This window comes from Megascapheus bottae, chromosome 1 (genome assembly GCF_031878675.1).
Source record: "Megascapheus bottae isolate mThoBot1 chromosome 1, mThoBot2.hap1, whole genome shotgun sequence".
In the NCBI taxonomy this organism is placed as follows: domain Eukaryota; kingdom Metazoa; phylum Chordata; class Mammalia; order Rodentia; family Geomyidae; genus Megascapheus; species Megascapheus bottae.
The window spans coordinates 31242306-31268537 of record NC_143509.1 but is presented as its reverse complement, the minus strand read 5'-3'; the positions used below and the strand labels follow the sequence as shown (position 1 = coordinate 31268537).

General features: G+C 48.4%; 1 protein-coding gene across 1 annotated transcript in view; it reads left to right on the top strand.

The window, feature by feature from the left end:
• The window catches only part of Muc16 (mucin 16, cell surface associated), a 53379-nt gene that overhangs the window by 6277 nt on the left and 20870 nt on the right, over window positions 1-26232 (top strand). Inside the window, exons 2-41 of the mRNA XM_090329221.1 lie at window positions 747-871; window positions 1193-1260; window positions 3251-3423; window positions 3687-3722; window positions 3916-3981; window positions 4821-4945; window positions 5095-5162; window positions 7201-7373; window positions 8588-8626; window positions 8882-8938; window positions 9562-9686; window positions 9897-9964; window positions 10550-10722; window positions 10833-10868; window positions 13105-13229; window positions 13519-13586; window positions 14145-14317; window positions 14428-14463; window positions 14710-14757; window positions 15328-15446; window positions 15743-15810; window positions 16379-16551; window positions 16663-16698; window positions 16944-16991; window positions 17704-17828; window positions 18005-18072; window positions 18698-18864; window positions 18976-19011; window positions 19210-19266; window positions 20007-20131; window positions 20422-20489; window positions 20978-21150; window positions 21262-21297; window positions 21496-21552; window positions 23828-23952; window positions 24173-24240; window positions 24775-24947; window positions 25070-25144; window positions 25300-25466; window positions 25889-25956. Coding sequence (XP_090185347.1) covers window positions 747-871; window positions 1193-1260; window positions 3251-3423; window positions 3687-3722; window positions 3916-3981; window positions 4821-4945; window positions 5095-5162; window positions 7201-7373; window positions 8588-8626; window positions 8882-8938; window positions 9562-9686; window positions 9897-9964; window positions 10550-10722; window positions 10833-10868; window positions 13105-13229; window positions 13519-13586; window positions 14145-14317; window positions 14428-14463; window positions 14710-14757; window positions 15328-15446; window positions 15743-15810; window positions 16379-16551; window positions 16663-16698; window positions 16944-16991; window positions 17704-17828; window positions 18005-18072; window positions 18698-18864; window positions 18976-19011; window positions 19210-19266; window positions 20007-20131; window positions 20422-20489; window positions 20978-21150; window positions 21262-21297; window positions 21496-21552; window positions 23828-23952; window positions 24173-24240; window positions 24775-24947; window positions 25070-25144; window positions 25300-25466; window positions 25889-25956 — 3814 coding nt within the window. The remainder of the gene's footprint in view (window positions 1-746; window positions 872-1192; window positions 1261-3250; window positions 3424-3686; window positions 3723-3915; window positions 3982-4820; window positions 4946-5094; window positions 5163-7200; window positions 7374-8587; window positions 8627-8881; window positions 8939-9561; window positions 9687-9896; window positions 9965-10549; window positions 10723-10832; window positions 10869-13104; window positions 13230-13518; window positions 13587-14144; window positions 14318-14427; window positions 14464-14709; window positions 14758-15327; window positions 15447-15742; window positions 15811-16378; window positions 16552-16662; window positions 16699-16943; window positions 16992-17703; window positions 17829-18004; window positions 18073-18697; window positions 18865-18975; window positions 19012-19209; window positions 19267-20006; window positions 20132-20421; window positions 20490-20977; window positions 21151-21261; window positions 21298-21495; window positions 21553-23827; window positions 23953-24172; window positions 24241-24774; window positions 24948-25069; window positions 25145-25299; window positions 25467-25888; window positions 25957-26232) is intronic.

The window sequence follows — 26232 nt, the reverse complement described above, 5'->3', positions numbered from 1 at the left end:
GTTAAAAGTCAACCTGGGCAAGAAAGTCCATGAGACTGTTATCTCCAAAGACTAGAAGTGAGATTGACTTAAAGTGGTACAGCACTAGCCTTGAACAAAAACAGGGATAGTGCTAAGGCCTTGAGTTCATGACCCAGGACTGGCAAAAAAAAAAAATTCCCTTGTGTTCATACATATTCCTTGATTGTGATTATTTGCTGAAGGTTCATGAATAGCCATTGGTTTATCATGTTATGAATAGTCATGGACACTTAATAAATGTCATTCAGCCTCTACCAAAATGTAGAGATTTGAGGGACAGCCCACATGACAATGGCCCATAAGATTAGATCACATCTCTTCAGGTAAGTACACTCTGATGTTTGCCCAAAGACAGGGCCGCATAACAACACATTTCCCAGAATATACCATCTTCCTTCAGTGATGTGTGACTGTGTGTTTAAGAACCTAACACAGGGAAGTTAGTTCAACAAATATTTATTAGACAACTGCACCTAGCAGACATGTCAGTTCACTCACCACACCCAGACAGGTGCTGCTCTGAGCAAGCCACAGGCAGTGTCTCTCCAACTTCACTGCACTGAGTAGGCCCGAAACCATGTGTGTATTTACAACTAAAAGTAATCCAAGCAATAAATTTTAGCTGTGGCCCTCCAACACCAGGTGTCTGGGTCCTTGTCTCAGAACATAGACCAAATCTAACCAGCCATGCCCTCCTTCCCTCCTTTCCTCCTCCCTGATGACAGCCATGGTCCCTGGCCCTGTGCCATTCACCCTCAATTTCACCATCACCAACCTGGGGTTTGAGAAGAACATGGAATATCCAGGCTCCTGGAAGTTCAACACCACAGAGAGAGTCCTGCAGTCCCTGGTGAGAGCCCCGCCCCCATTGCCAAGACCACGCCCACCATACTCAAAGTAGGATCAACCCCACCCACAGCTTGCCTAGGCCACACCCATTAGGGACCGCCCCACCCACAACTCACAGTCCACACCCACTGGGTGGCAAGCCCCACCCACAACCCCTCAGGCCCTGTCCATTAGGGCCAGCCCCACCCACAGCTTACCCAAGCCACACCCCCTAGGGACTCTCATCCACATCACCCCTGCCCAGTCTGTCCCACCAAAGCCTCAGCTCCTCCCAGCTTCCCCGCCAAGGTTGTTTTCTTACTTTGGTTCTCTTCCTTCACAGCTCAAACCCTTGATGAAGAATAGCAGTCTGGGGGCACTCTATTCAGGCTGCAGACTAACCTCACTCAGGTGAGAGGCTCCCCCAAAAAAGCAGGACCCACAGGTGGATGAAATGTAAGGCTAGCTTGGCACTCCTCACCTAAGCACACTCACTGTGCAAACTAGGCATCCACAAGGATGCCAGTCCTAGCTACTACCAGGAGGCAGAGGAATGCACTGTGCATTTCGTATTCAGTATAGCCTCATGAATCAGTGCCGAGGGGAAACTAAGAGCAGAACAAGTAAGTAACTTGTGCCACATCAAGCAGGGAAATGCTACCATTTTAGGTCATGGATTACACACACACACACACACACACACACACACACACACAAACACACACCACATATAACCACACATGCACAACCACATCCACAAACACAACAACATACGACATAAGCACATACAACCACATAGTCACACATACACTACACATGGCCACACTCAACCACACATATCACACACATATCCAACCTATGCAAATCACATATACATACAACCTACATATATGTGTGATATATATGTGTGGTATACTATGTAAGTGATGTGGTGTTTGCCCTATAGATCACACATATATGTGGCAATTGTGTGAAAATGAGTTAAAGCAAACAGTTCCAAGTAGAGCTGAGAATATGGCTTCATGGTAGAGATCTTTCCTGCCTTGTGCAGGGCCTGGGATCAATCCCTAGTGTCACAAAAATGAAAATAGTAGTCAGGCTTCAGTGGCTCACACCTGTCATCCTAGCTACTCAGAAGTCTAAGTAAGACCTGAGGATCACAGCCTGGGCAAAGAAAGTCTAAGAGACTCTTGTCTCCAGTTAATTACCAATAAAAACCAGAAGGGGAGCTGTGGGTCAAGTAGTAGATCACTACTAGCTTTGATTTAAAAAATCTAGAGAGGGCCAGGAGTTTGGCCTAATGGTAGCGTGCTTGCCTAGCATGCACGAAGACCCGGGTTCGATTCCTTGGTACCACATATATAGAAAAAGCCAGAAGTGGTGCTGAGGCTCAAGTGGTAGAGTTCTAGCCTTGAGAAAGTCCAAGGACAGTGTCAGGCCCTGAGCTCAAGCTCAGGACTGGCAAAAAAAAAAAAAAATCTAGAGAACTGGGCACTGGTGGCTCACACCTGTAATCCTAGCTACTCAGGAGGCTGAGGTCTGAGGATCAAGGTTCAAAGTCAGCCTGGGCACAAAAGGACCTGAGATTCATATTTCCAATTAAACACCAGAAAACTAGAAGTGTTGCTATAGCTCAAAGTGGTAGAGCTCTAGCCTTGAGCAAAAGAACTCAAGGATAGTACCCAGTTCCTGAGTTCAAGCCCCATGAGCAACAACAACAAAAAGCTCAAGGACAGTATCCAGGCCCCGAGTTCAAGCCCCATCACCTGTGTGCACACGTGTCCATGCACCCAGACACACACACAATCATCTGAAACTAGTTTCATATCAATATTAGGAATAACCATAATACATAATGTGCTCAGCAATAGGATACATAAACATCACACACTTTCATATTATGTCTATATTTACATAGATATATATTATATATCTTTGAATGATACCTAATTGCTTTGTATGTGATATCTAATTAGTATAAGTATCACTGGGGAACTGAACAATATCTCCCATCTTGAATATATGAAAAGTGTTACTTTTTGATTATTGGGGGATTTTTTTTTGTGTGAGACTAGGACTCAAACTCAGTATCTGATGCTTTCATTCACTAGTTGGGGCTCTACTACCTGAACCAGGCCTCTCCCACCTGGTGGAAGCTGTTACTTTGGGAGATATTGTACTTACACCCCTAGGACCTCAGGGCTGGTTAGCAGGGCCAGTGGCCTGTAACTAGGATCGCAGCTGAGACTTCAGACTGAACCAGCTATGGTTTCCCACAGACCAACAAGCAGGCACCTGTCCCATTTACCATTCAGACTTGGCAAGAGAGGGAAGGAGCGCAAGAGGGAAGACCAAACAGACAGACAGATATTTAAACCAATCATGTGGGGTGCTTCCCCAGGCCTGACAAGGATGGGGCAGCCACCAGCGTCAATGCCATCTGCACATATCATCCTGGCCCTGCTGGCTTGGGATTGGACAAAGAGAAGCTGTACTGGGAGCTGAGTCAGCTAACCAACAACATCACCCATCTGGGGCCTTACACCCTGGACAGAGACAGCCTTTACGTCAATGGTGAGGGGCTGGGGGGCGGGGGGAGGTGAGTGGAGAGTGGAGGCATCTCTCTGCCTTGCTGGAAAGGCTCCATGAGGGCCTGGCCGAGTGTTCAGGGCATGCTGAGAGTGATCTGGACCTCCGAGTTCTTCTTCAAGGATGTCTCTGGTGTGGTAATATTGATGGAGAAGCAGCCTGCGCCTTCCACTTCCCACCATTTCCCCAGTCTCCCTCATTCCTGCCTTGCCCTCAACCCTTATCTATTTCTCTCCCTCCCAATGCAGGTTTTACACATCGAAGCTCGGCACTCACCACCAGCTGTAAGTACTGGACAAATGGGTCCCTTTCCCCAGCCAGAGCAGAGGCCAACAGCTACCCCTGCCCACTATGTCCCAAGAGCAGAGAATCTGAGTGGGTAGCTTCAGAGAGAGTCCCAACCCAACCCCCACATCCACCCCCACCCCTGGCCTAGTGAAAATGCCTTGCTTCTCACTACTGTGGGCTTTTCCTCAGCTCCTGGAACCTCCACGGCACATCCTGGGACCTCTGGGACTCCATCCTCCATCCCCAGCCTCCTCAGTAAGTAACACTTCGTGCCACCTCTGCGGGAGGAGCAGAGGAGTATGTATCTGATGTTATTCTTTCAAGTGAAGATGGAATGTCGTAGTGGGTCTAGGAAGTGCCATAGGAAGTACCATAGGAAGTGCTCTGAGGAGCACAAAAGAGTCTCTGTCCTCAGAAGGTCTGTGTTGGTGTGGTGGTGATGGTGGTGGTGATGAAAATGATGATTGGTGATGATGATGATGATGATGATGATGATGATGATGATGGATGATGATGGTGGTGGTGGTAGTGGTGGTGGTTGTGATGGTGTTGATGATGGTGGTTACAGTGATCTTGATGGTGGTGACAGTGATCATGGTGATGGTGATGGTGATTGTGATGATGACAAAGAGGTAAAAGCCATTCATGCTGCTAATGTACTGGGTGCCAAGGACCAGCGGCACCAATCCATTTTTATATAAGGGACTTGAGTCTCCCAGGACATCCACAGCCATTGTGGAGTTGGAAGCTGGTGCTGTAACAATTGCTGCCCCTCCCCCAAATACCAAGGCTAACAACACCTACCATCAGCTGTGTTTAAACTTTGAAGCCAGGCACCGGTGATCATGTCTATAATCCCAGCTACTAGGAGACTGGGATCAGAAGATGGTGACCCAAAGCCAGCCCAGGCAGGATAGCTGCGAGACTCTAATTTCAGTGAAACACCAGAAAGCCAAAAGTAGAGCTGTGACTCAAGTGGTCGAGCACTGGCCTTGAGCCAAAAAAAAAAAAAAAAGCTAAGGGAGAGTGCCCAGGACATGAGTTCAAACCCCACAACGGGTATCAACATCTCTCCTCTGCCTTTCTTGTTTCAGCCACGGTGCCCAGCCTGGCTCCTTTTACTCTCAACTTTACCATCATGAATCTGCAATACACAGCAGATATGAAGCACCGAGGATCTGCCAAATTCAACACTACTGAAGCCATTTTGCAACGCATGGTAAGAGCCTGCAGGTGCTGGCTAACTGCTTCTCCCTGGAGCCTGACTCCCTCAAGCCTTCTTATCCCACTCTTTTCTCCCCCTGGCTAACTGCTTCTCCCTGGAGCCTGACTCCCTCAAGCCTTCTTATCCCACTCTTTTCTCCCCAGCTTGGTCCTGTGTTCACAAACACCAATATCGGCCCCCAGTATTCTGGCTGCCAACTGAGTTCACTCAGGTGAGTCCTTTAAGAATATATCCTTGCATTCTGCTATGTCTCCAAGCTTCTGTTCCTGAATTCATCTTGCTTCTCAACTGGGTACCTGTAAAATTCTGTCCTAGCAGGTGTCCATTCGAAGGTCTTCTCTTTGTTCTCCTCCTTGTCTTTTGGAGATCACCCCCCAAGGAAGCGAAGTCTTCCAAAGTGCCAAAATCCTCCTAGACTTGGGAAAATGCATAAGGCACAAATGAAACTAAAGCAAGCAGATTTTCTACCTTCTATTGGAAGTACTTGAAAGTGATTTCGTACCTAAGTGTTTGGCTGTCCAGCTGTTTTTATTTGCCTGTTGGTTTATTACTTCGTTTGTTTGGTTTGTTGCTTATTTGTAGTTTCTGTTTTCCTTTGTCCTAATCTAGGTTTGGGTTGGTAGAAGGTTAATGCATATTAAACCTTCCTAAATCTGAAAAATTGAAATCCAACATGAGAAAGAGAGATGAAGAGAGAGAGACAGAGACAGAGACAGAGACAGACAGAGGTATATGGATACCTATATACATAGATGATAGATATAGATGCACACATACAAGCATATTTATATAGATATTGATACAGAATGTGGTACTAAGGTTTGAACTCCCAGATTGGTTCTTGCTGTGCTACTGAGCTATGCCTAGCCTTTTTTTTCTTTTGCCAGTGTAGGGCTTAAATATAGGGCCCTCAGCCTCTTTATGCTCAAGGCTAATGCCCTTCCACACGAGCCACAGAGCCACTTGTGGCTTTTTCTAAGTACTTTATTAGAGATGAGAGTGTCACAGACTTTCCTGCCTGGGCTGGCTTCAAATCTTGATCCTCAGATCAGATGAGAACCACCAAGGCCTGGCCCCAGCCATTTTTTCCTAGCTGCCTATTTTTAAGATAAGGTGTCATTTTGTCTGGGTCAACCTGGACCCCTATTTATGCTTCCCACATAGCTGAGATGACAAACACACACCACCTCAGCAAGCTTTTTCTCTTGCCATGGGGTCTTGCAAATATTTTGCCTAAACTCTCCTGGAACCATGATCCTTCCAATCTTAGCATCCTGACTATCTGAGATTACAGGTGTGAGCCACTGTGCCCAGCCAAAATTTACAAATTCTGTTATTGTTTGCTTATTTTTTTGTTTTTAAATTATTCATACATTAAAAATGGAAGGGAATTTTATTGTGATGATTCCACAAATAGATATGTATTATACATACATATGTATATATTATACATGTTATGTACATGTATGCATGCATGTATATGTGTATAACATACATGTAATATACCTTTTTCATTACTCCATATGCTTTCTTGTTTCACTCCTTCTCCTATACAAACAACTAACTAAGCTCAAAGAGCATTCAAACAAGCAACTGAATGAATTAAAGAAAACAATTCAGAAACCAGGTACTAATAGCTTACAGCTATAATCATAGTTACTGAGGAGGCTGAGATCTGAGGATTGTGGTTCAAAACCAGCTCAGGCAAATCTGTGAGACCCTTAACTCCAACTAACCATCCAAAAGCAAGAAGTGGATCTGTGGGTCAAATGGCAAAGCACCAGCCTCGTGCAAAAGAGCCAAGCAAGAGCTTGAACTCAAATCCCAGAACCAGCAAAACTCAATCCAAAGTCAAGCTAATAGACCAGAAGAATCTGAAGATTCTTAGATGCTATGGGGGCATTCTAAATATGTCAAAAAATCTCACAGGATTGAAGATTTTTCTGGCCAAGGGGGAAATCTATGCAAATTTTCCAAAAAAAAAAACCATGCAACTCTGAAATCAGAGACACTCCTAGATACAAGAATTTTGGATCGGGATTAAGCTAAGCCATATACGGATGGGGAACAATACCAATTCTGCATGACCATCTAGTGATCATTTTACAAATGCGAGCTCTTCTGTCTCCATTTTCTCTGGCCGTCTAAGAAAGCTGCTCTTAGCTTCTTTTTGCAGGCAGTACCATACTTGCAAACCTCATCATCAGTCTTATCTATGTTACCCCACTCCCACGCCCCCTCCACTCCAGGCCGGAGAAGGATGGATCAGCCACTTCGATACATATGATCTGCACCCATCACTCAAAACCCACCAGCACTAGGCTGGACCGCAAGCGCCTGTACTGGGAGCTGAGCCATGAGACCAAAGGCATCACCCGGCTAGGAGCCTTCATCCTGGACAGGAACAGCCTTTATGTCAATGGTGAGTGGTGTCAACAAGTGCTCAAGACTCTGTAGACTGTAGGTCCATCACACACAAGTGGGGATGAAGACATGTGACAGGAGGGGCTGAATCTGGACAAGGCATCATACTTTATGCATCTATAGACATGTCAGAATGAAACCTTCTTGTACAACGCATCGATGCTGATTTTTAAAAGATGGGCTAGTGGAGTGGTTTAAGGGCTGAGGTGTGGCTCAAGCAGTAGGGGATATGGCATATAGGGTAAGGGAATGGCCCCTGTGACTCTTATACTGGGTGTGGCCTAAGCAGTGACAGCATGGCTTTAAATGGTGGGGCATGGGTCCTGTGGTAGGGCTGTGGCTAACATGGTAGGGGCGTGGCCAAATGGGTGGAGCCTATAGCTCATATCCTGGGCATGAGGTAAAGTGTGTGGGTGTGGCTTTGTATGATGGGCTTGGCTCCTATGGTGAGGGTGTGGCTTGAAGTAATGGCATGTGCCTTAAGCAACGTGGCTCAGTGGTAAAGTGCTTGCCTAACATGCATGAAGCCCTGGGTTTGATTCCTAGTGAGCATAACTTAAGCCATGGGGCTCACATAGTGGGTTTGGCTCTATGGAGCGGGCATAGCTCTCATGGTGGGTGTGACTTAGGAAGTGAGCATGGTTTTGAGTGGTGGGGTATGACCCAAATGACGGGGTGTTGCTCAAGGGATATTCCACTGGCATTGAGTTCAACTCCCAGTGGCACCAAAAGAAAGAGAGGGATGTACCGGGAGTGTGGCCTAATGGTAGAGTGCTTGCCTAGCATTCATGAAGACCCAGGTTCGATTCCTCAGTACCACATACACAGAAAAAGCCAGAAGTGGTGATGTGGCTCAAATGGCAAAGCTCTAGTCTTGAGAAAGCCCAAGGACAGTGTTCAGGCCCTAAGTTCAAGCCCCAGGACTGGGGGGGAAACAGAAAGGAAGGGGGAAGGGTAGAACAGGGAGAGGAAAGGAGTAAAGCAAGCCAGGAAGGAAAGCAAAATGACCAATGTCAAAAGAGGCTGGCAGCATGGCTCAAGCCATATGAAATGTGACTCCACTGGCACAATACCTGTCCAGCAGGCATGAGATGCTGAATTCAATTTCCCAGGACCACCAAAAAAATAATCTATTCATTAATTAAATCCCAGATCCTAGCCTCCTTTTCCTATTTGCCATCCTTCAGATCACACTGTCCTATCTTTCTGCAGGTTACAACTATCGTTGGGCCATGACCTCCACCCCCAGCAGTGAGTAATTTCTTTGTCACTTCACCTTGAAGCCCTCCTTTCTCTCTGCTGTTCCCTATCACACACCCTAGAAAAGGAAGATTATAGGAAAGCCCTAGTTTTAAAACTCATCTTTACTTTCCTGTCTCAGAAAACACATACCCAACCTACACTTCAGGGCAAGTCTCGGGGTGGGTAGTTCTTGTCTGGGAAAGATCCTTTCCTTCTCTACTCTTCTCACCCCACAGTCACTGCATTGTGATTTTTATTTTTCAGCTGCTATGGTCTCAACCATCATGCCGACATCAGCCGCTCCTGCCCTGGGTTCCACAGGTAGACATTTCTTTAAAAAAAAAAAAAAACCCTAGGCTGGAAATGTGGCCTAGTGGTAGAATGCTTGCCTAGCATGAACAAAACCCTAGATTTGATTCCTTGGTACCACATACACAGAAAAAGCTGAAAGTGATGCTGTGGCTCAAGTGATAGAATGCTAACCTTGAGCAAAAGAAGGTCAGGGACAGTGTCCAGACCCTGAGTTCAAGTCCCAGGACTCGCAAAAAGAGAGATAGAGACAGAGGGGCGGGGGAGAGAAGAAGAAGGAGGAGGAGGAGGAGGAGGAGGAGGAGGAGGAGGAGAAGAAGAGGAGGAGGAGGAGGAGGAGGAGGAAGAGGAGGAGGAGGAGGAGGAGGAGGAGGAGGAGGAAAGAAGAGGAGGAGGACGAGGAGGAGGAGGAGGAGGAAAGAGGAGGAGGAGGACGAAGAGGAGGAGGAAGAGGAAAAGAAAAGCATATTCCACAGTGGGTGCTGATGTCTGGGGTCTATACTCAGCGGAAAAGGGTCATCCTACAGCAAGACCCACCCACTAATTGCATATATGCCACAGAGATGCACCCACAGCCAAGGGCATGGAGAAAAATGGGCTCAGTGGTGCCTTTTCCCCACACCCCATCTCCACAGCAGCAGGCTCCAAGCTGGCACCCTTCACCCTCAACTTCACCATCACTAATCTGGAATATGAGGAGGACATGGGTCACCCTGGAACTGGGAAGTTCAATGTCACAGAGAGAATCCTGCAGAGATTGGTGAGAGCCCTGCCCACTCTAATCCCCACCCACAAGAGAAAGCCACGCCCACCCACATTATACCACGCCCATAGAGCCTCCCTCTTCCTTAACCTAAATACACCAACTTAAGACCAGCTCCCTCCATACAAGCCACATCCACCCACAAGTGCCCCACCCCACACTCCTTCCCTCAATGCTTCTACTGATGCTGCTCCTCTTCCTCTACAGCTCAGACCCTTGTTCAAGAAAACTAGTGCTGGTGCCCTGTACTCTGAGTGCAGACTGGACCTGCTCAGGTGAGACCTCAGAACAGTGGGACAGGGCTCTGGTTCAATCCTCCCTTCCACCTTCAGCATGTTGGCAATCAGGAGACGCTAGATCCAGCACCACATTGTTCCTTAACCCAACCATCTTCTCCCAAAGATGTCCCAAGAACCTGCACACCATGAGCAGCGATGGCCTCCCCCTCCATAGCCAATTCCTTGACCTCTTCCCTCACTAGGGACTGTGAGAGCATTTCCTTCAGGCTAGCCTTCTCCACCCGAAATTTCTCATCAAAACACATGACAATCCACTGACATTCAATGCTGATCCCACCTAACTCAGATATGATAATCTCCCTACTTCCCCTGCCCCTCCACCCAGGCCCTGTACTCCAAGCGGGCTGCTTGGAGCCTTATATTTAAGGAAAAGTTAAAAGCCCATAACTGATCCAAAACCCCACGCCGGCTCAGAGGCAGTGCACTCACACATTTAAGTCTAATTTCTCCTGTCCACCAGACTTTGCTTCTCCTGTGGCTGCCTCAGCACTTTCATCAGGAAGCTCAAGACCCCTCTGTAGTCTGCCCATCTATTATCTTGCCTCTCTCCTATCTCCCCAGGCCTGAGAAGGAAGGAGCTGCCACAGGAGTAGATGCCATCTGCACCTACCACCCCAAGCCCACAGGCCCTGGACTGGACAAAGAGCAGCTGTACAGGGAGCTGAGCCAGCTGACCCTTGGCATCACCCAGCTGGGCCCCTACAGCCTGGACCCCAACAGTCTCTATGTCAATGGTGAGCACAGGCCCAGTGAGTTTGGCTCTGTCAAGAGTCCACAGCCTCTCCTCCTGGACCTCCTTTCCCCATCTTCCCACTCTCCTCACCTCCCTCCCCTCTCCCTGCAGGTTATAACCTCCACAGCCTGGCCTCCACCCCCAGCAGTGAGTATTCTGGGTCTCCCTCAATCCCACCTCTCCTCTCAGCCCAGCCCTCTGCCATGAACCAAGTCAATGTCCACTATGTCATCTATACACAAAGCCACACCCCCCAATGCCTGGGGACAAATCAGGAATTTATACCCAAACCCTGGCACCACCACCAGGGATCTGCATTGTCCTACCTGTATTTCAGAGGTGATGGTGGATACAAACACATGTTCTTTTTCTCCCCAACATCTTGTCTTCTCTGGTGCCAACCCCATCCTCCAGCCCCACAGGTAGGTATTCTCCTGGTTGCACGTTCTCCCAGCGTCCCTAGCAACATAGCAGTGGGAAGATGTGTCAAGGAAATAGTACGTACCAAGGAGCCAAAATGCATTCTTCCTGGCTTTCTCAGCGTCTTCCTAGGACCCAAATATATTCCTTGAATCCTAGTACTTCCTCCAGTACCAGGCAGTCTGTGCCATTCTCTCAATCCCAGAGTTTACCCAGCACTCCTAAAATCGTCCCAACCCTTCCATGGCTACAGACCAGCACATTGTGCCCAGAGTTCTGCCATGCTTTTTGCCCCAAAGCAACTCAGAGAAAGATCGATGGCTCACTCACACAGCTAACCAACTGGCTATCAGTTTGCTTTCTGTTTGAGGAATTCTGTATTTAATGGACTGCAGAGAAAAGATGACTGTCTTTGGTAATATTTTATGAATGTAAATTTAGTATTGCTTCCATACCTACAAGGATCCATAGTCATTTCTACATAGTAGAAAAGTAAGTATAGCACATGCAGTTTATTCAGTGTCTAGAAATAACAGTGCCTTCTCTGGATATCCTATTCTTTGCATGTTTGGCTTCCATAAGTCTCTTAACTTTTTATCACTAGCAAAAATTGCCAAAACTAAAGACAATATTAAAAAATTAATAGAGCCAGGAGTGGCTTGATTTACCAAGAGGATTTGCTGGTTCTTTTTCTTTCTCTTGTTGGTTCCTTGACCATAGTATTTTCTGTCCATGGGTGACACAGACATTCCTGTCAGGATACATGAAAGTATCACACAATGAACATCACAAGGTTGATTTAGCAAATTGGATCTATAGTCAGAAACACATATATGATCAGAACCTAAATCAATAACACAGTCTCACATTTGTTACATAAAGAGGAAACACATAAATGATAAAATAATATATCTCAGTTAATAATTTGTAATCCATAGTTGTAATACTTGCTGTTTAGAAGGCTGAGATCCAAGGATCATGTCTTGCTTTTAGCTCAGGTAGGAACTGGAGATAGCCTTATTACCAATTAACCAACAATTACCCAACACAGAGCTGTGACTCAAATGGTTGAGTGCAAGGCTTGAGCAAAAAAAAAAATGCTAAGGGAAAGAACCCAGGCCCTGAATTCATTCTCCACTACAAGCGCGCACACACACACGCACACACACACACATGCCCACACACATGCACGCATGCACACACACAATAATAATAATAATATACCCTATATTTAAATAGCGTGTCTTTTTCTTAGATGTTATAGGCAAGAAATCAGCCCATCTCCACTGTGTTCATTTTTCCTTTGGTAACATGAGCATCATAAAAATATCCACTATCCCTGTGCAGGAGACTGAGGATCGAGGTTCAAAGCCAGCCCAGGCACTAAAGTCCATGAGACTCTTATCTCCAATTAACCACTAGAAAAGATGAAGTGGTACTGTGGCTCCGAGGGTTAGTAGCCTTGAGCTGAAGACCACAGGGAAAACATCCAGGCCCAGAGTTCAAACCCCAGGACCCCCTCCCATATATAAGTATGTATATATATCCACTATCCACCAATGAGTCCAATTTGGATAAAGACCTTCCAGCAGGCAATGACTCATAAACAAGAACATAATGTTAATAATGTTAATGTTCAGACATTATCCATAAATATGTGAATCGCAGAGAACAAGGTAAGGAAAACAAAAACAAACAGCTCAGAAATAAAGGCAGTACATATCGCCTCATGCACATTAAAGATCAGCTGAGCTTGCTTTCTGTGAGAGGGTGCTTACATCCAAAAGCAAACCTCCTCCTCTTCAGAACATTCGAGTGCTGACATTTTAGGACTCCTCCCTGAAAAAGTTGTCGACTCTTGGGGAAGCCCCATCTCATCTTGTACACAATCAGAAGAGAACCCATGCACAGGTCCCTAGATTAAAAACCAGCTCCTGGTGTGTCTCTCCCAATCTCACCACAGCAGCAGGTCTCACTCTGGTGCCCTTCACCCTCAACTTCACCATCACCAACCTGGAGTACAAGGAGGGCCTGGATCAGCCAGGATCTTGGAAGTTCAATGCCACAGAGAGAATCCTGCAGAGACTGGTGAGAGCCCCGCCCACTGGGCAGGACCCCACCCACCGAGACACGCCTCCTCAAACCAAACCACCCACAGGAATGTAGACTCCGCCCACCTGGCCCACCTTCGCCAATGCGTGTGGCCACGCCCACAGCAGAAAGCCACGCCCACACCATCTCTCTCAGACCCAGGAGGGAAGACTACTTAGAACCACACAACTCACTGTCATTGACCATACCAGATCTGCCCACTCCCTCTGGCCCCATTACTCATTCACTCTTCCTTTACACTCACCCTTCCCTCCTTCCTCCACAGCTCAGACCCTTGTTCAAGAAAACCAGTGTGGGCCCCCTCTACTCTGACTGCAGACTGGACCTGCTCAGGTGAGAGAGCTCACAACAGAGGGACAGGGTGTCCCCAGGTGATCCTGGAGAAAACAAGTCAGTCCACGGCCATCCTCCGCTCATTGTGCAGATCCCCTTCAGGGGTGGAAATCAGGACATGCTGGATCCAGCACCACAAGTCCCCTAGCACCTCTCTCCTCCAATGCTCAGATCCTGCACAACTTTAGATCGGATCCTGCCTTTCTCCTCCCAAAACAAAGCCCTGCTTCCTCCCTCGCTTTGGATAGATCATTTCCTTCACACTGATTTCTTCAGAAAAACATAACTTCCATTGTAGATGAACATTCAGTGCTGTTCTCCCAATCTTGAGCCATGAGCATACTGGTGTAAGTCTTTCATTTAGTTAAAGTTCCAAACCCCAGACTGATAAAAATCCCAGGCTGGCTAAAAAGGGACACATTCTCATATTTCAATCTATCTTCTTGCTTGCCCACTGGCCTTCTCTTCTACTGCGTCTGCTTCCATCATTTTGCTAGGAAGATCAGGACCTCTGTTGTCTTCCCACCTATTGCCTTTCTTCTTCCCTACCCTCTCCAGGTCTGAGAAGGAAGGAGTTGCCACAGGAGTAGACGCCATTTGCACCTACTACCCCGACCCCACAGGCCCTGGGCTGGACAGAGAGCGGCTGTACAGGGAGCTGAGCCAGCTGACCCTCAGCGTCACCCAGCTGGGCCCCTACAGCCTGGACCCCAACAGTCTCTATGTCAATGGTGAGCACAGGCCCAGTGAGCTTGGCTCTGTCAGAGTCCACAGCCTCTCCTCCTGGACCTCCTTTCCCCAGCCTCCCACCCTCCTCACCCTCCCTCCTTTCTCCCTGCAGGTTATAACCTCCACAGCCTGCCCTCCACCCCTAGCAGTGAGTATTCTGGGTCTCCCTCAATCCCACCTCCCCTTTCAGCCCAGCCCTCTGCAGTGAAGCCAGTCGATGTCCACTGAGTCATCTTCACACATAGACACACCCCCAACGCCTGGGATGAATCAGGAATTTGTACCCTAATCCCTTCACCTCCACCCATGATCTGCACTGTCCTACCTGTATTTCAGAGGTGATGGCAGTCCCCCCACACACACCCTTGTTCTTTCCTTCCCAACATTATTCTAGTGACCTCCGTGTCTTCTGCGATGCCAACCCCGACCTCCAGCCCCACAGGTAGGCATTCTGGCTGTACACTCTGCCAGCATCCCAGGCATGAGAAGAGGCAGGAAGAGGGATGGAGGGGAAGACATGTCCTAAAAACCCCAAGATGGCCTCTTGATGGCTATCACAGGTCCTCATAATTTCTTGAGTACTACTGTGCCCTGCCAGCACCCAGACACTGTGCCATTATCTGAATCCTGTTTCTAAACTTGAGAGTTCAATCTGCAATGTCACCGTGCACACACACAAACACACACACATACACACATAATTATAACATATCTAGCACTCAAATGGAATGTTTTCCTTTTAGAGATGGTGTGCGCTAGGACAAATCACTTCCCTTCCATTGTGTCACTCTGTGCCTCTGTACAATATGCATCATAAAACGCTCCCTTCAAACCAATGAGTCCAGTTTGGATAAAGACCTTCCAACAAGCCTAGACTCATGAACACAGGACCTAGATGTTTCTTCAGACATTTCTCAGCCCACAAAGATGTGAATCTCAGACAATAACTTGGGAATAAAGAAAAATTGCTGAGCAAAAAGGGAACTTCCTCTGTCCTTCTCCCATGCTGAAGGTCCCATCCTGGTGCCCTTCACCCTCAACTTCACCATCACCAACCTGGAGTACAAGGAGGACCTCAGTCAGCCTGGATCTGGAAGGTTCAATACCACAGAGAGAATCCTGCAGAGACTGGTGAGAGCTCCGCCCACTCTGTGTACCCCGCCCACCAAGAAAGCCACGCCCACTCAAGCCATGCCACCTACATCAACCTCACCCCACAGATTAAGCACCTTCCCCCCCTCAAGTCATAGCCACACTAGGACAGAAAGCCAGGCCCACACCAACTGTCTCATATTCATGGGGAGAAGATCTCTCAATGGAGCCCACAAAACTTATTTTCGCTGACAGTGGCAGTTCCACCCACTACCTTTGGCTCCCCCATTCATTCCCAGAGCCTTGCAACTCACCCTTCTCTCCTTCCTCCACAGCTCAGACGCATGTTCAAGAAAACCAGTGTGGGCCCTCTGTATTCTGACTGCAGACTGGACCTGCTCAGGTGAGAGCTCACAACAGAAGGACAGGGTGTCCCCAGGTGATTCTGGAGAAAACAAGTCAGTCCACGGCCATCCTCTGCTCATTGTGCAGATCCTCTTCAGGGGTGGAAACCAGGCCACGCCGATCCAGCACATGTCCCCTAGCATCTCCCAAAATTCAATGTCTCAGATCATGCATGTCATTAGATTGGACCCTGCCTTTCTCTTCCCAAAATGAAGCCCTGCTTCCTCCCTCTCGCTGGAGAGAAGATCATTTCCTTCATTCCTAAAATCTTCAGAAAAATAAAACTCACTGTAGAACATTCCATGCTGCTCTCACCTGTCTCATCCTAAAGTCCCCAGTGCCTGTTCCAGATGCATGGGATTTTAAGCCTTTCCTTTACAGCAAATTCTAAACCCAAGACTGCACAAAAGCCCCAGGTGAGCACTGAAAGAGTGCCAGCCAACATTTAAGTCTGACCTTTTGCCTGTCCATCAGCTTTTATGTCTGTTTCAGCTATTTCACTAAGGAGCTCAAGGCCCTTCTGTGTCTACTTACCTATTGTCTTTTCTGTCCCCTGCCCTCTCCAGGCCTGAGAAGGAAGGAGCTGCCACAGGAGTGGACGCCATCTGCACCTACCGCCCTGACCCCACAGGCCCTGCACTGGACAGAGAGAGGCTGTACAGGGAGCTGAGCCAGCTGACCCTCGGCACCACCCACCTGGGCCCCTACAGCCTGGACCCCAACAGTCTCTATGTCAATGGTGAGCACAGGCCCAGTGTGCTTGGCTCTGTCAAGAGTCCACAGCCTCTCCTCCTGGACCTCCTTTCCCCATCCTCCCAACCTCCTCACCCTCCCTCCCCTCTCCCTGCAGGTTATAACCTCCACAGCCTGCCCTCCACTCCCAGCAGTGAGTATTCTGGTCCTCCCTCAATCCCACTCCCCTCTCACCCCAGCCCTCTGCAGTGAAGCCAGCCAATGTCCACTGTGTCATCATCACACAAAGCCACACCCTCAGTGCCTGGGGACAAATCAGGAATTTATACCCAAACCCTGGCACCACCACCAGGGCTCTGCATGTCCTACCTGTATTTCAGAGGTGGTGATGGTGGTTCTGACCACACACACTTGTTCTTTTCTCCCCTCCATCTCTAGTGACCACCGTGTCTTCTGTGGTTTCTACCCCGTCCTCCAGCCTCACAGGTAGGCATTCTCCTGGCTGCACATTCTTGCAGCATCATGAGCATCACAGGAGGCAGGACAGTTGGAAGGGGTAACACAACCATAGGAGCCAAAGGTGGGCTTTTAATGGTTCTCACGGGGTCAGCCCAGGTGCTCAAAATTCCTTGAGTACCAGATCCTCTACCTGCACCTGGCCCCAGTGCCATTCCCTGGAGACTGTTCCTAAGCCCTAGAATTCAAACCACAGTACTAGCATGCAAACACATGTACTTGTACACACACACACACACACACACACACACACACACACACACAAATTATAATATACCCACCACTCAAATGTAATATTTTCCATTTAGATCCAGTGTAACCTGGGACACCCATGTTGCTTCCATTGTCTTACTTTTTTTCCCTCTGTAAAATAAACATCACAAAAAAAATCCCCTTGCTACAAAGGAGTCCAGGTTTCATAAATATCCTCCAGTTGGCCTTGACTCATGAACAGAGGACATAGGTGTTTTCTTCAGACATGTCTCATTTCACTAATGGATGAATCTCAGAAAATGAATTATGGTAAATGTGGGGGGTGCTGACATTTTGGGTTCCCTCCTGAGGAAGCTGCTACTCCAACAGAAGCCATCCCTAGTACATGAATATACATAGAAGACCCTCCGTGTTCAGATTCTTGGAACCAGAACAAGCTCATGGTGTCTCTCTCCTAATCCCATCACAGCAGCAGGTCCCATCCTGGTGCCTTTCACCCTCAACTTCACCATCACCAACCTGGAGTACAAGGAGGACCTGGGTCAGCCTGGCTCTGGGAGGTTCAATGCCACAGAGAGAATCCTGCAGAGACTGGTGAGAGCCCCGCCCACTCTGCATGGCCACGCCCACCAAGGAAAGCCATGCCCTCTCAATATGCCATGCTCTGTCCATGCCACTCTAACACCACAGAATCCAGCCCGGAACACCCACTTATGTCCTGTCTCTGCTCCCACATTCCTCCTCCTCACCCATCTCTCCTTCTTCCATAGCTCAGGACTTTGTTTAAGAAAACCAGTGTGGGCTTCCTGTATTCTGACTGCAGACTGCACCTGCTCAGGTGAGAGTTTAGAACAACAGGACACAGAGAGGACCCCACTAGCTCCTCCCAGCCAGTGCAAATCCATCAAATTCTTCCCAACCCTTCCTCACTTTCCTCTACAGGGATGAAATTCAGGAAAACACTGCATCCACCACCAAAATATCCTCTATTCTTATCACATTCCTCCTGGATGACCTCAGAGCCTGCACACCTTTTCAGGATTAGCGCTTACCATGCCGTTCCAATGTGCATGCTGTCTCCCCTTCAACCACTTTTTTGCAACTAAAAGACATTTCTTCCTGGCTTGGAATACTGTGCTTAAGATTTTATTTATAAAAAGTAGAATACTTCATTTTCCTTTTGCTCCCAATACCACTCTAACTGATCTGAAGGAGACCCCAAAACATGACAAGACAGATGGGAGCCTTGAATTTAGTACAAATACTTGAACTCATGACACATGGACAGTCCCAAACTCATGAGGAAACTGCGCACAGTATCAGATATTAGTTAGACCTGCCTTTTCTCCTGCCCATCTATCTGCCTTCTCCTCCCAAGATTTCCCTACACTCCTGCCCCAGGAAGGGCAGGTTTCCATCCTGGCCCATCCACCTATCATCTTTCCCATCCCATGCCCACCCAGGCCTGAGAAGAAAGGCGCTGCCACAGGAGTGGACACCATTTGTACCTACCACCACAACATCACAGGCCCTGGGCTGGACAGAGAACAGCTGTACAAGGAACTGAGCCAGCTGACCCATGCCCGGCTGGGCCCCTACAGTCTGGACCCCAACAGTCTCTATGTCAATGGTGAGCACAGGCCCAGTGAGCTTGGCTCTGTCAAGAGTCCACAGCCTCTCTTCCTGGACCTCCTTTCTCCATCCTCCCACCCTCCTCACCCTCCCTCCTCTTTCCCTGCAGGTTATAACCTCCACAGCCTGTCCTCTACCCCCAGCAGTGAGTATTCTGGGTCTCCCTCAATCCCACCTCCCCTCTCAGCCCCAGCCCTCTGCCATGAACCAAGTTAAACCCCACCCTGTCCCCTCCACACTGAAAACCACCTCCAGAATGGAAGGAACAAGGCCATTGAGCCTAAAACACCCCCAGGATAGTGGGGATCCCCAGGCAAACACTTGGCATGTCTTTCTTCCCCAGCTTCTATGGTGGTCACTGTGTCTCCAGCAATACCAGCCTTGACTTCCAGTCCCTCAGGTAGGATTTACCCTCCCTGTGGGTCCATGGAGCCCAAGGAACAAATAGCAATGGCGACCTCAGTAGCCTGGCCCAGAGGGGCCCAGTCTGGTTTTAGATGGATCTCACAGGATGCCCCAGTACCTTGAGAGTTCATGTAGTCCCAGTCTTTCCCCAAGCACCCAGTACACTTTACCATCCTCTGTTTCTGGACTCACAACTGCCCTTGCTTTCAAAGACCTTCCCTTCCCACTATTTTCAAATTGAATTCTGACATGGAAGGATTCTGTTATTCACAGTCTATCAGTTCAGCATTTGCATCTCATTATTATTGGTGCTCAGTAATTATTAATTGTTGGGATTGGAATTTATAGTATGTATTTTAGTAATTAATTCCAAACAATTAATCATATGAAAGTAAAGGACTTCCAAGGATTCCATGCATAAAGCTGCCACCTCGAGATATCTTTACATAATTTCTATTGAGGAAAAACATGTAGGGAAACTACTTTTATTAAACAACAAGTACATGAGTAAGAATTCTGCAGGAGGTTGGCTCCTGGAGAAAAGATATGTTGGCCTTCTGCCAGATGACAGAGTTTCTCAAAACTTTAATCACCTTCATGCTGAGTCCTTAGCAAGAACTCAAGTCACCTCCCAGGGGAAGCTGTCCATTCAAGAGCAAGCCCTGCCCCCAAAGTAGAGGACACACAAGAAATACCCTGAGCTTAGGTTGGGAGTCTTTTTCCTACCTGTTACAGCAGCAAGCCCTATCCTGGTGCCCTTCACCCTCAACTTCACCATCACCAACCTGGAATATAAGGAGGAGCTGGGTCAGCCTGGATCTGGGAAATTCAATACCACAGAGAAAATCCTGCAGAAATTGGTGAGATCCCGCCCACGGTGCACAGCCCCTCCCCCAGAGGAAGCCACGCCCACCGGACCTGTGTCACATTCATAGACTACTCCACTGACCTTGCCCAAGCTCCAGAGAAAAGCCCCACCCATTGTTTAAAGACCCACCCACAGATCAAAGCCACGCCCACCACAAACCACCCATAGAATAAGGCCACACCCACTACAAACCCCGCCCGTGGAATGAAGCCACGCCCACTCTTACTGCCCCACCCACCCTTCTCTCAGCACTTTACTGACCCAGCTCTCCTTCCTCCACAGCTCAGGACCCTGTTCCAGAAAACCAGTATTGGCCCTCTCTACTTTGACTGCACACTAGACCTGCTCAGGTGAGAGCTCCCTTCCTCTACATATCTTCTTTCAGGGCTGGAATGCAGGAGGCACAGGGTCCAGTACCATAGTGTCCCCTCTCAGATGTCCTGCATGCTAGAAGCAGGAGTGAACCCCTGGAGTTTTTCATTTCCACTGAAGGTCTCCTTACTCCCCGCAAGTTGCATTAACAGAGCATTTCCTTCAGGTCTAAATTCTGTGCCCAGGATTTCTCTTCACAGAAACATGACATGATGTTTTTCTTGTCACTGATGTCCACATCTGAACAAATTCACCCCCAGTTTCTGCATCACAATTGTGCGGATTGGAGCCTTGCATGGAGTGCAAGTTCTGAACCTGTGACTGAAAGTTAAGCTTCTGTACCCAGAATCCAAATCTGGCATCTCTCCTCCCTAGGAGACCCTCTCACATCCCCTTTCCTACCCAACACACAGGAATCTAGGACTCTTCCTTGTGCAAACTCTTTATTGTAATTATGTCTGCCCAGGCCCAAAGACAAAGGAGCTGGCACAGGAGTGGATGCCACCTGCAACCACCACCCCGACCCCACAGGCCCTGGGCTGGACAGAGAGAGGCTGTACAGGGAGCTGAGCCAGCTGACCCTCAGCATCACCCAGCTGGGCCCCTACAGTCTGGACCCCAACAGTCTCTATGTCAATGGTGAGCACAGGCCCAGTGAGCTTGGCTCTGTCAAGAGTCCACAGCCTCTCTTCCTGGACCTCCTTTCTCCATCCTCCCACCCTCCTCACCCTCCCTCCTCTTTCCCTGCAGGTTATAACCTCCACAGCCTGTCCTCTACCCCCAGCAGTGAGTATTCTGGGTCTCCCTCAATCCCACCTCCCCTCTCAGCCCCAGCCCTCTGCCATGAACCAAGTTAAACCCCACCCTGTCCCCTCCACACTGAAAGCCACCTCCAGAATGGAAGGAACAAGGCCATTGAGCCTAAAACACCCCCAGGATAGTGGGGATCCCCAGGCAAGCACTTGGCATGTCTTTCTTCCCCAGCTTCTATGGTGGTCACTGTGTCTCCAGCAATACCAGCCTTGACTTCCAGTCCCTCAGGTAGGATTTACCCTCCCTGTGGGTCCATGGAGCCCAAGAAACAAATAGCAATGGTGACCTCAGTAGCCTGGCCCAGAAGGGCCTAGTCTGGTTTTAGATGGATCTCACAGGATGCCCCAGTACCTTGAGAGTTCATGTAGTCCCAGTCTTTCCCCAAGCACCCAGTACACTTCACCATTCTCTGTTTCTGTACCCCACAACTGCCTTTGCTTTCAAAGACCTTCTTTCAAAGACCTTCTCAACCCCTAGAGGAGCGCTGACCTGTACCCCTTTGTTCTAGACTGACATATTTGGGGTGTTTGCTGTGCCAGAAACCCACTCAGACAGATCAGCTTCTTTTACCAATAGTTATTCCCAAATAGCCCTTGATTAGAGCTTGTGTCAAGCAATCATCTGGTTAAACACATTCCACAGGAGAGACTTCATTATTCCTGTAAATCCCATTTCATTTATGTTCTATGTCACTATTGCTGTGTATTAGGTAGAAATTCTCCTTTTGGGAGAATTTCTTTTCAGTTGTGGGGCTTCAACTCTGGGCCTGGGCACTGTCCCTGAGCTCTTCAGCTCAAGGCTAGCACTCTACCACTTAAGCCACAGCACCACTTTCTGTTTTCTGATGGTTAACTGGAGATATGAATCTCATGGACTTTCGTACCTGAGCTGGCTTTGAATCAGGATCCTCAGTAGCTAGGATTACAGGTGTGAGCCACCAGCGCCCAATTTGGGAGAATTTTCTTTCTTTTTTCTTTTTCTTTTTTTTACCAATCCTGGGACTTGAACTCAGGGCCTGGACACTGCCCTTGAATACTTTTTGCTCAAGGCTAGTACTCTACCACTTGACCTACAGCCCCCACTTCTAGCTTTTTCTGAGTATGTGGTACCGAGGACTCAAACCCAAAGCTTCGTGAATGCTAGGCAAGCACTCTAACAGTAGGCTATGTTCCTGGCCCCAAGCTTGGAAGAATTTTACGAAAGGTTAGTTCAGTGAAAATCTAGGAACTAGTGGACCTTATTCAAGTGGAGAATGTACTTTTATATGTCAATTTCCTAAGTCACTCTTTTGTTTGCAGGAGTCTTTCAAAAACAAAAACTCAGGGGCTGGGAGTTTGGCCTAGTGATAGAGTGCTTATCTAGCATGCATGAACACCCAGGTTCAATTCCTCAGTACCACATGTATAGAAAAAGCCAGAAATGATGCTGGCTCAAGTGGTAGAACTCTAGCCTTGAAAAAGCCCAAGGAGAGTGCTCAGGCCCTGAGTTAAAACCCCAAGCCTGGCAAAAAAAAAAACCCTCAGATAGTACAAGGTACAGCTGCCTGCCATTGGAGTACAGTGGCTGTTGATATCTTATTTCTTCATGCACATATACAAAATGTCACAAAAATCTCTAAAGATGTCTGTGCTAAGCAATGTTCATTTTCATTAAGATGCAGCCGTAAAAATGTGTCCATTGACATAAAAACACATAATAATACAGACTCTCAAAAATTAAGTGGTTGGAGATATATAAATATTCCCACAATCTGGTCTGTTTTAAAATTGAGTTCTGTTGTGGAAAGATTCTGTTTTTTGTGGCCTACCAGTTCCTTCCAACAGCTCAGCATTTGTGTACTGATTCAAATTATAATATTTATGAGCTGGGTTTTGGTGACTCACACCTACAATGCTAGCTACTCAGGAGGCTGAAACCTGAGAATCACAGTTCAAAGCCAACCCAGGCAGAAAAGTCCTAGTGAAATTCTTGTCTCCAATAAACTATTCAAAAGAGCCAGAAGGGGCACTGTGGCTCAAGATGTACAATGCTAGCCTTCAGCCCAAAGAGGCTCAGGAATAGCATGCAGTCCCTGAGTTCAATCCCCAGGACAGGCAAAACTACAAAAATAAAATAAATATATAATATTTATTATTATGATTACTTTTAAGCAATTGGTCATATGACAGTAAAGAATGTCAAAGGGTTTGATACATACAGATGTCATCTCCACATATCTTCATTTAATTACTCATCAGTAAATACATAGATCTAGGGAAATTATCTTACTAAATAATTGCAAAAGTAAGACTTCTACAGGAATGTTAGCTCCCTGTAGGAAAGATACCTTGGCCTCCTGCCACATGAGGGACTTTCTCTGCACATTAGTTATTCTTGCTGAGTCCCTGTCCCTTAACAAGGACTTGAGCCACCTCCTCAAGGAAGCTGTCCATCAAGAGCAAGCCCTGCCCCCAAAGCAGCCAACACACAGGCAACACCCCATGCTTTTTACCACCTGTTACAGCAGCAGGTCCCATCCTGGTGCCCTTCACCCTCAACTTCACCATCACCAACCTGGAGTATAAAGAGAACCTGGGTCAGCCTGGATCTGGGAGGTTCAATACCACAGAGAGAATCCTGCAGAAACTGGTGAGAGCCCCGCCCACCCCAGAGGAAGCCACACCCACTGGTCCTCGACCACATCCGTAGACTACTCCACTGACCTCCCCCACACTCCAAAGCCCTGCCCACTGTAAACCCCTTTTGCACAGTGGAAAACCACAACCACTACTAACACCTGACCATATGTGCAAGCCCCACTCATCCTTTTGCTCAGCATTTTAATATCCCAGCTCTCCTTCCTCCACAGCTCAGAACCCTGTTCAAGAAAACCAGTATTGGCCCTCTCTACTCTGACTGCAGACTGGATCTGCTCAGGTGAGAGTCCAGAACAGCAGACTAGGGCCTCCACAAGTGACCTCACCCACAAGACAATTGCTGGACCTTTCATTTCTTGCTTCTAAATATCTTCTTTCGGGGGTGGAATGCAGGAGACTCGGGGGTCCACATCCCAGTGTCTTCCTAATGTTCACTTATACAGAATGCTCTGATTCTTTCCCTAGCTTGGGATGAAAAGTGCATTTCCTTCCAGCCTAAATTCTGTGTCTAGGGTTTCTCGTCACAGGAAATGACATGATAAGTTTCACTGACATCCAGTCTCCTTGTCTCTGGTCTCCACATTTGAACAAATAAATCCCCCCCTACAGCGACCCTCCCAGTTTGCCGCATCATGAACACAGGAATTTGAGCCTTGCTTGGAGTGCAAGTTCTGCACCTATGATGAAAATCTCAGGCTGCTGCACCCAGAATCCACCAGACCTATCACACCCCCAGCTCCTTTTCTTCCCATTTCACACAACTCTTGGGATTCTTTGTTGGGGGAAACACTTTACTGTCATCACATCTACCCAGGCCTAAGGAACAAGGAGCTGCCACAGGAGTGGACACCAGCTGCACCCATCGGCCCGACCTCACAGGCCCTGGGCTGGACAGAGAGCGGCTGTACAGAGAGCTGAGCCAGCTGACCCTCGGCGTCACCCATCTGGGCCCCTACAGCCTGGACCAAGACAGTCTCTATGTCGATGGTGAGCACAGCCCTCTGAGCACCCCTGCAATGTGCACTCCTCATCTCCCCACCTCCAAGGCTGCCACCCTTCAGTCTCTACCTCCCAATCCCTCCTCATCCTCTCCCAATCTCTCTCTGCAGGTTATACCCACCAGACCACAGTGACCACGCCCAACAGTGAGTACCCAGTCACCCCAGATCACCACACACCCATAGGTAGGGAAGCCAGTCCCAGGCCCTGTCCATACACCAGCTGTGAGAGAGGGAAGGGGTCAGGCCTCCAATCCTGGCTGTGGTCTCCAGTGATATGGTCACTAAAATCATCAGGCCTATGGCCCGGGCCTCTGCCTTGTCCTCTGTGTCCATCACAGACCTGACTCAGTGTGGCTTCTCCTTCTTCTCCCCAGCTGCAACCACAGGCCCAGTCCTGATACCATTCACCCTCAACTTCACTATCACCAACCTAGGCTACAGGGAGGGCATGCAGGAAGCAGGTTCGGGGAAGTTCAACACCACGGAGAGGGTCCTGCAGGGTCTGGTGAGAGCTCCTCCCACTTCTCTGAGGCCACACCCACTGAAACCCAGCCCATCTCTAAGACCCACCCACTTGATTTCAGCCCCTCCCATCTCTAACACCCTGCCCACCTGACTCCAGCCCCTCCCATCTCTCAAGCCCCACACACAACACTCGCAGCCCCACGTGGGGCCCACACATCTTACTTTGACAACCCCTTCCTTGAAGACCCCACACATCTCCATCTAGTCCCTCCTACCTCCAAGACCCCTCCAATCACACTCCTGCCCCTCACCTCTCTATGGCCACACCCACCTCCTTCCTGATCCATATGTGACCTATGCCCACACACACCATCCTCCAGCCATTGGTGACCAGTCCATCCAACCTTAACTACCATGCCGTGCCTCTGCCCATCCCCTCAGCTCCTGTTTTCTCCTCTTTAGCTCAGGCCCATGTTCCACAACACCAGTGTCGGCCCTCTCTACTCTGGCTGCAGACTGGACCTGCTCAGGTGAGTTCTCACAACAGCCCAGGGTTCTGCCAGGTGATGCCCAGAGAAAGCCATTGGGTCAGCTTCCTTCCTTCCAGTCCTCCCCTGGATCTCCTCAGCATGGCCAGGAATCCAGGGATCCAGACGAGCATCCACCCTGATCCGCCCATCTTCCCCCACAAGTATCCTAAAATCTGCAGCATTCATAGCAACACTGGACCCCTGTCCTGGTCACACGTGGCAAATTCCTTCTTCTTTCTCTTTATCACCAGAAGGAGTGTTCCCCTCAATTCTCAA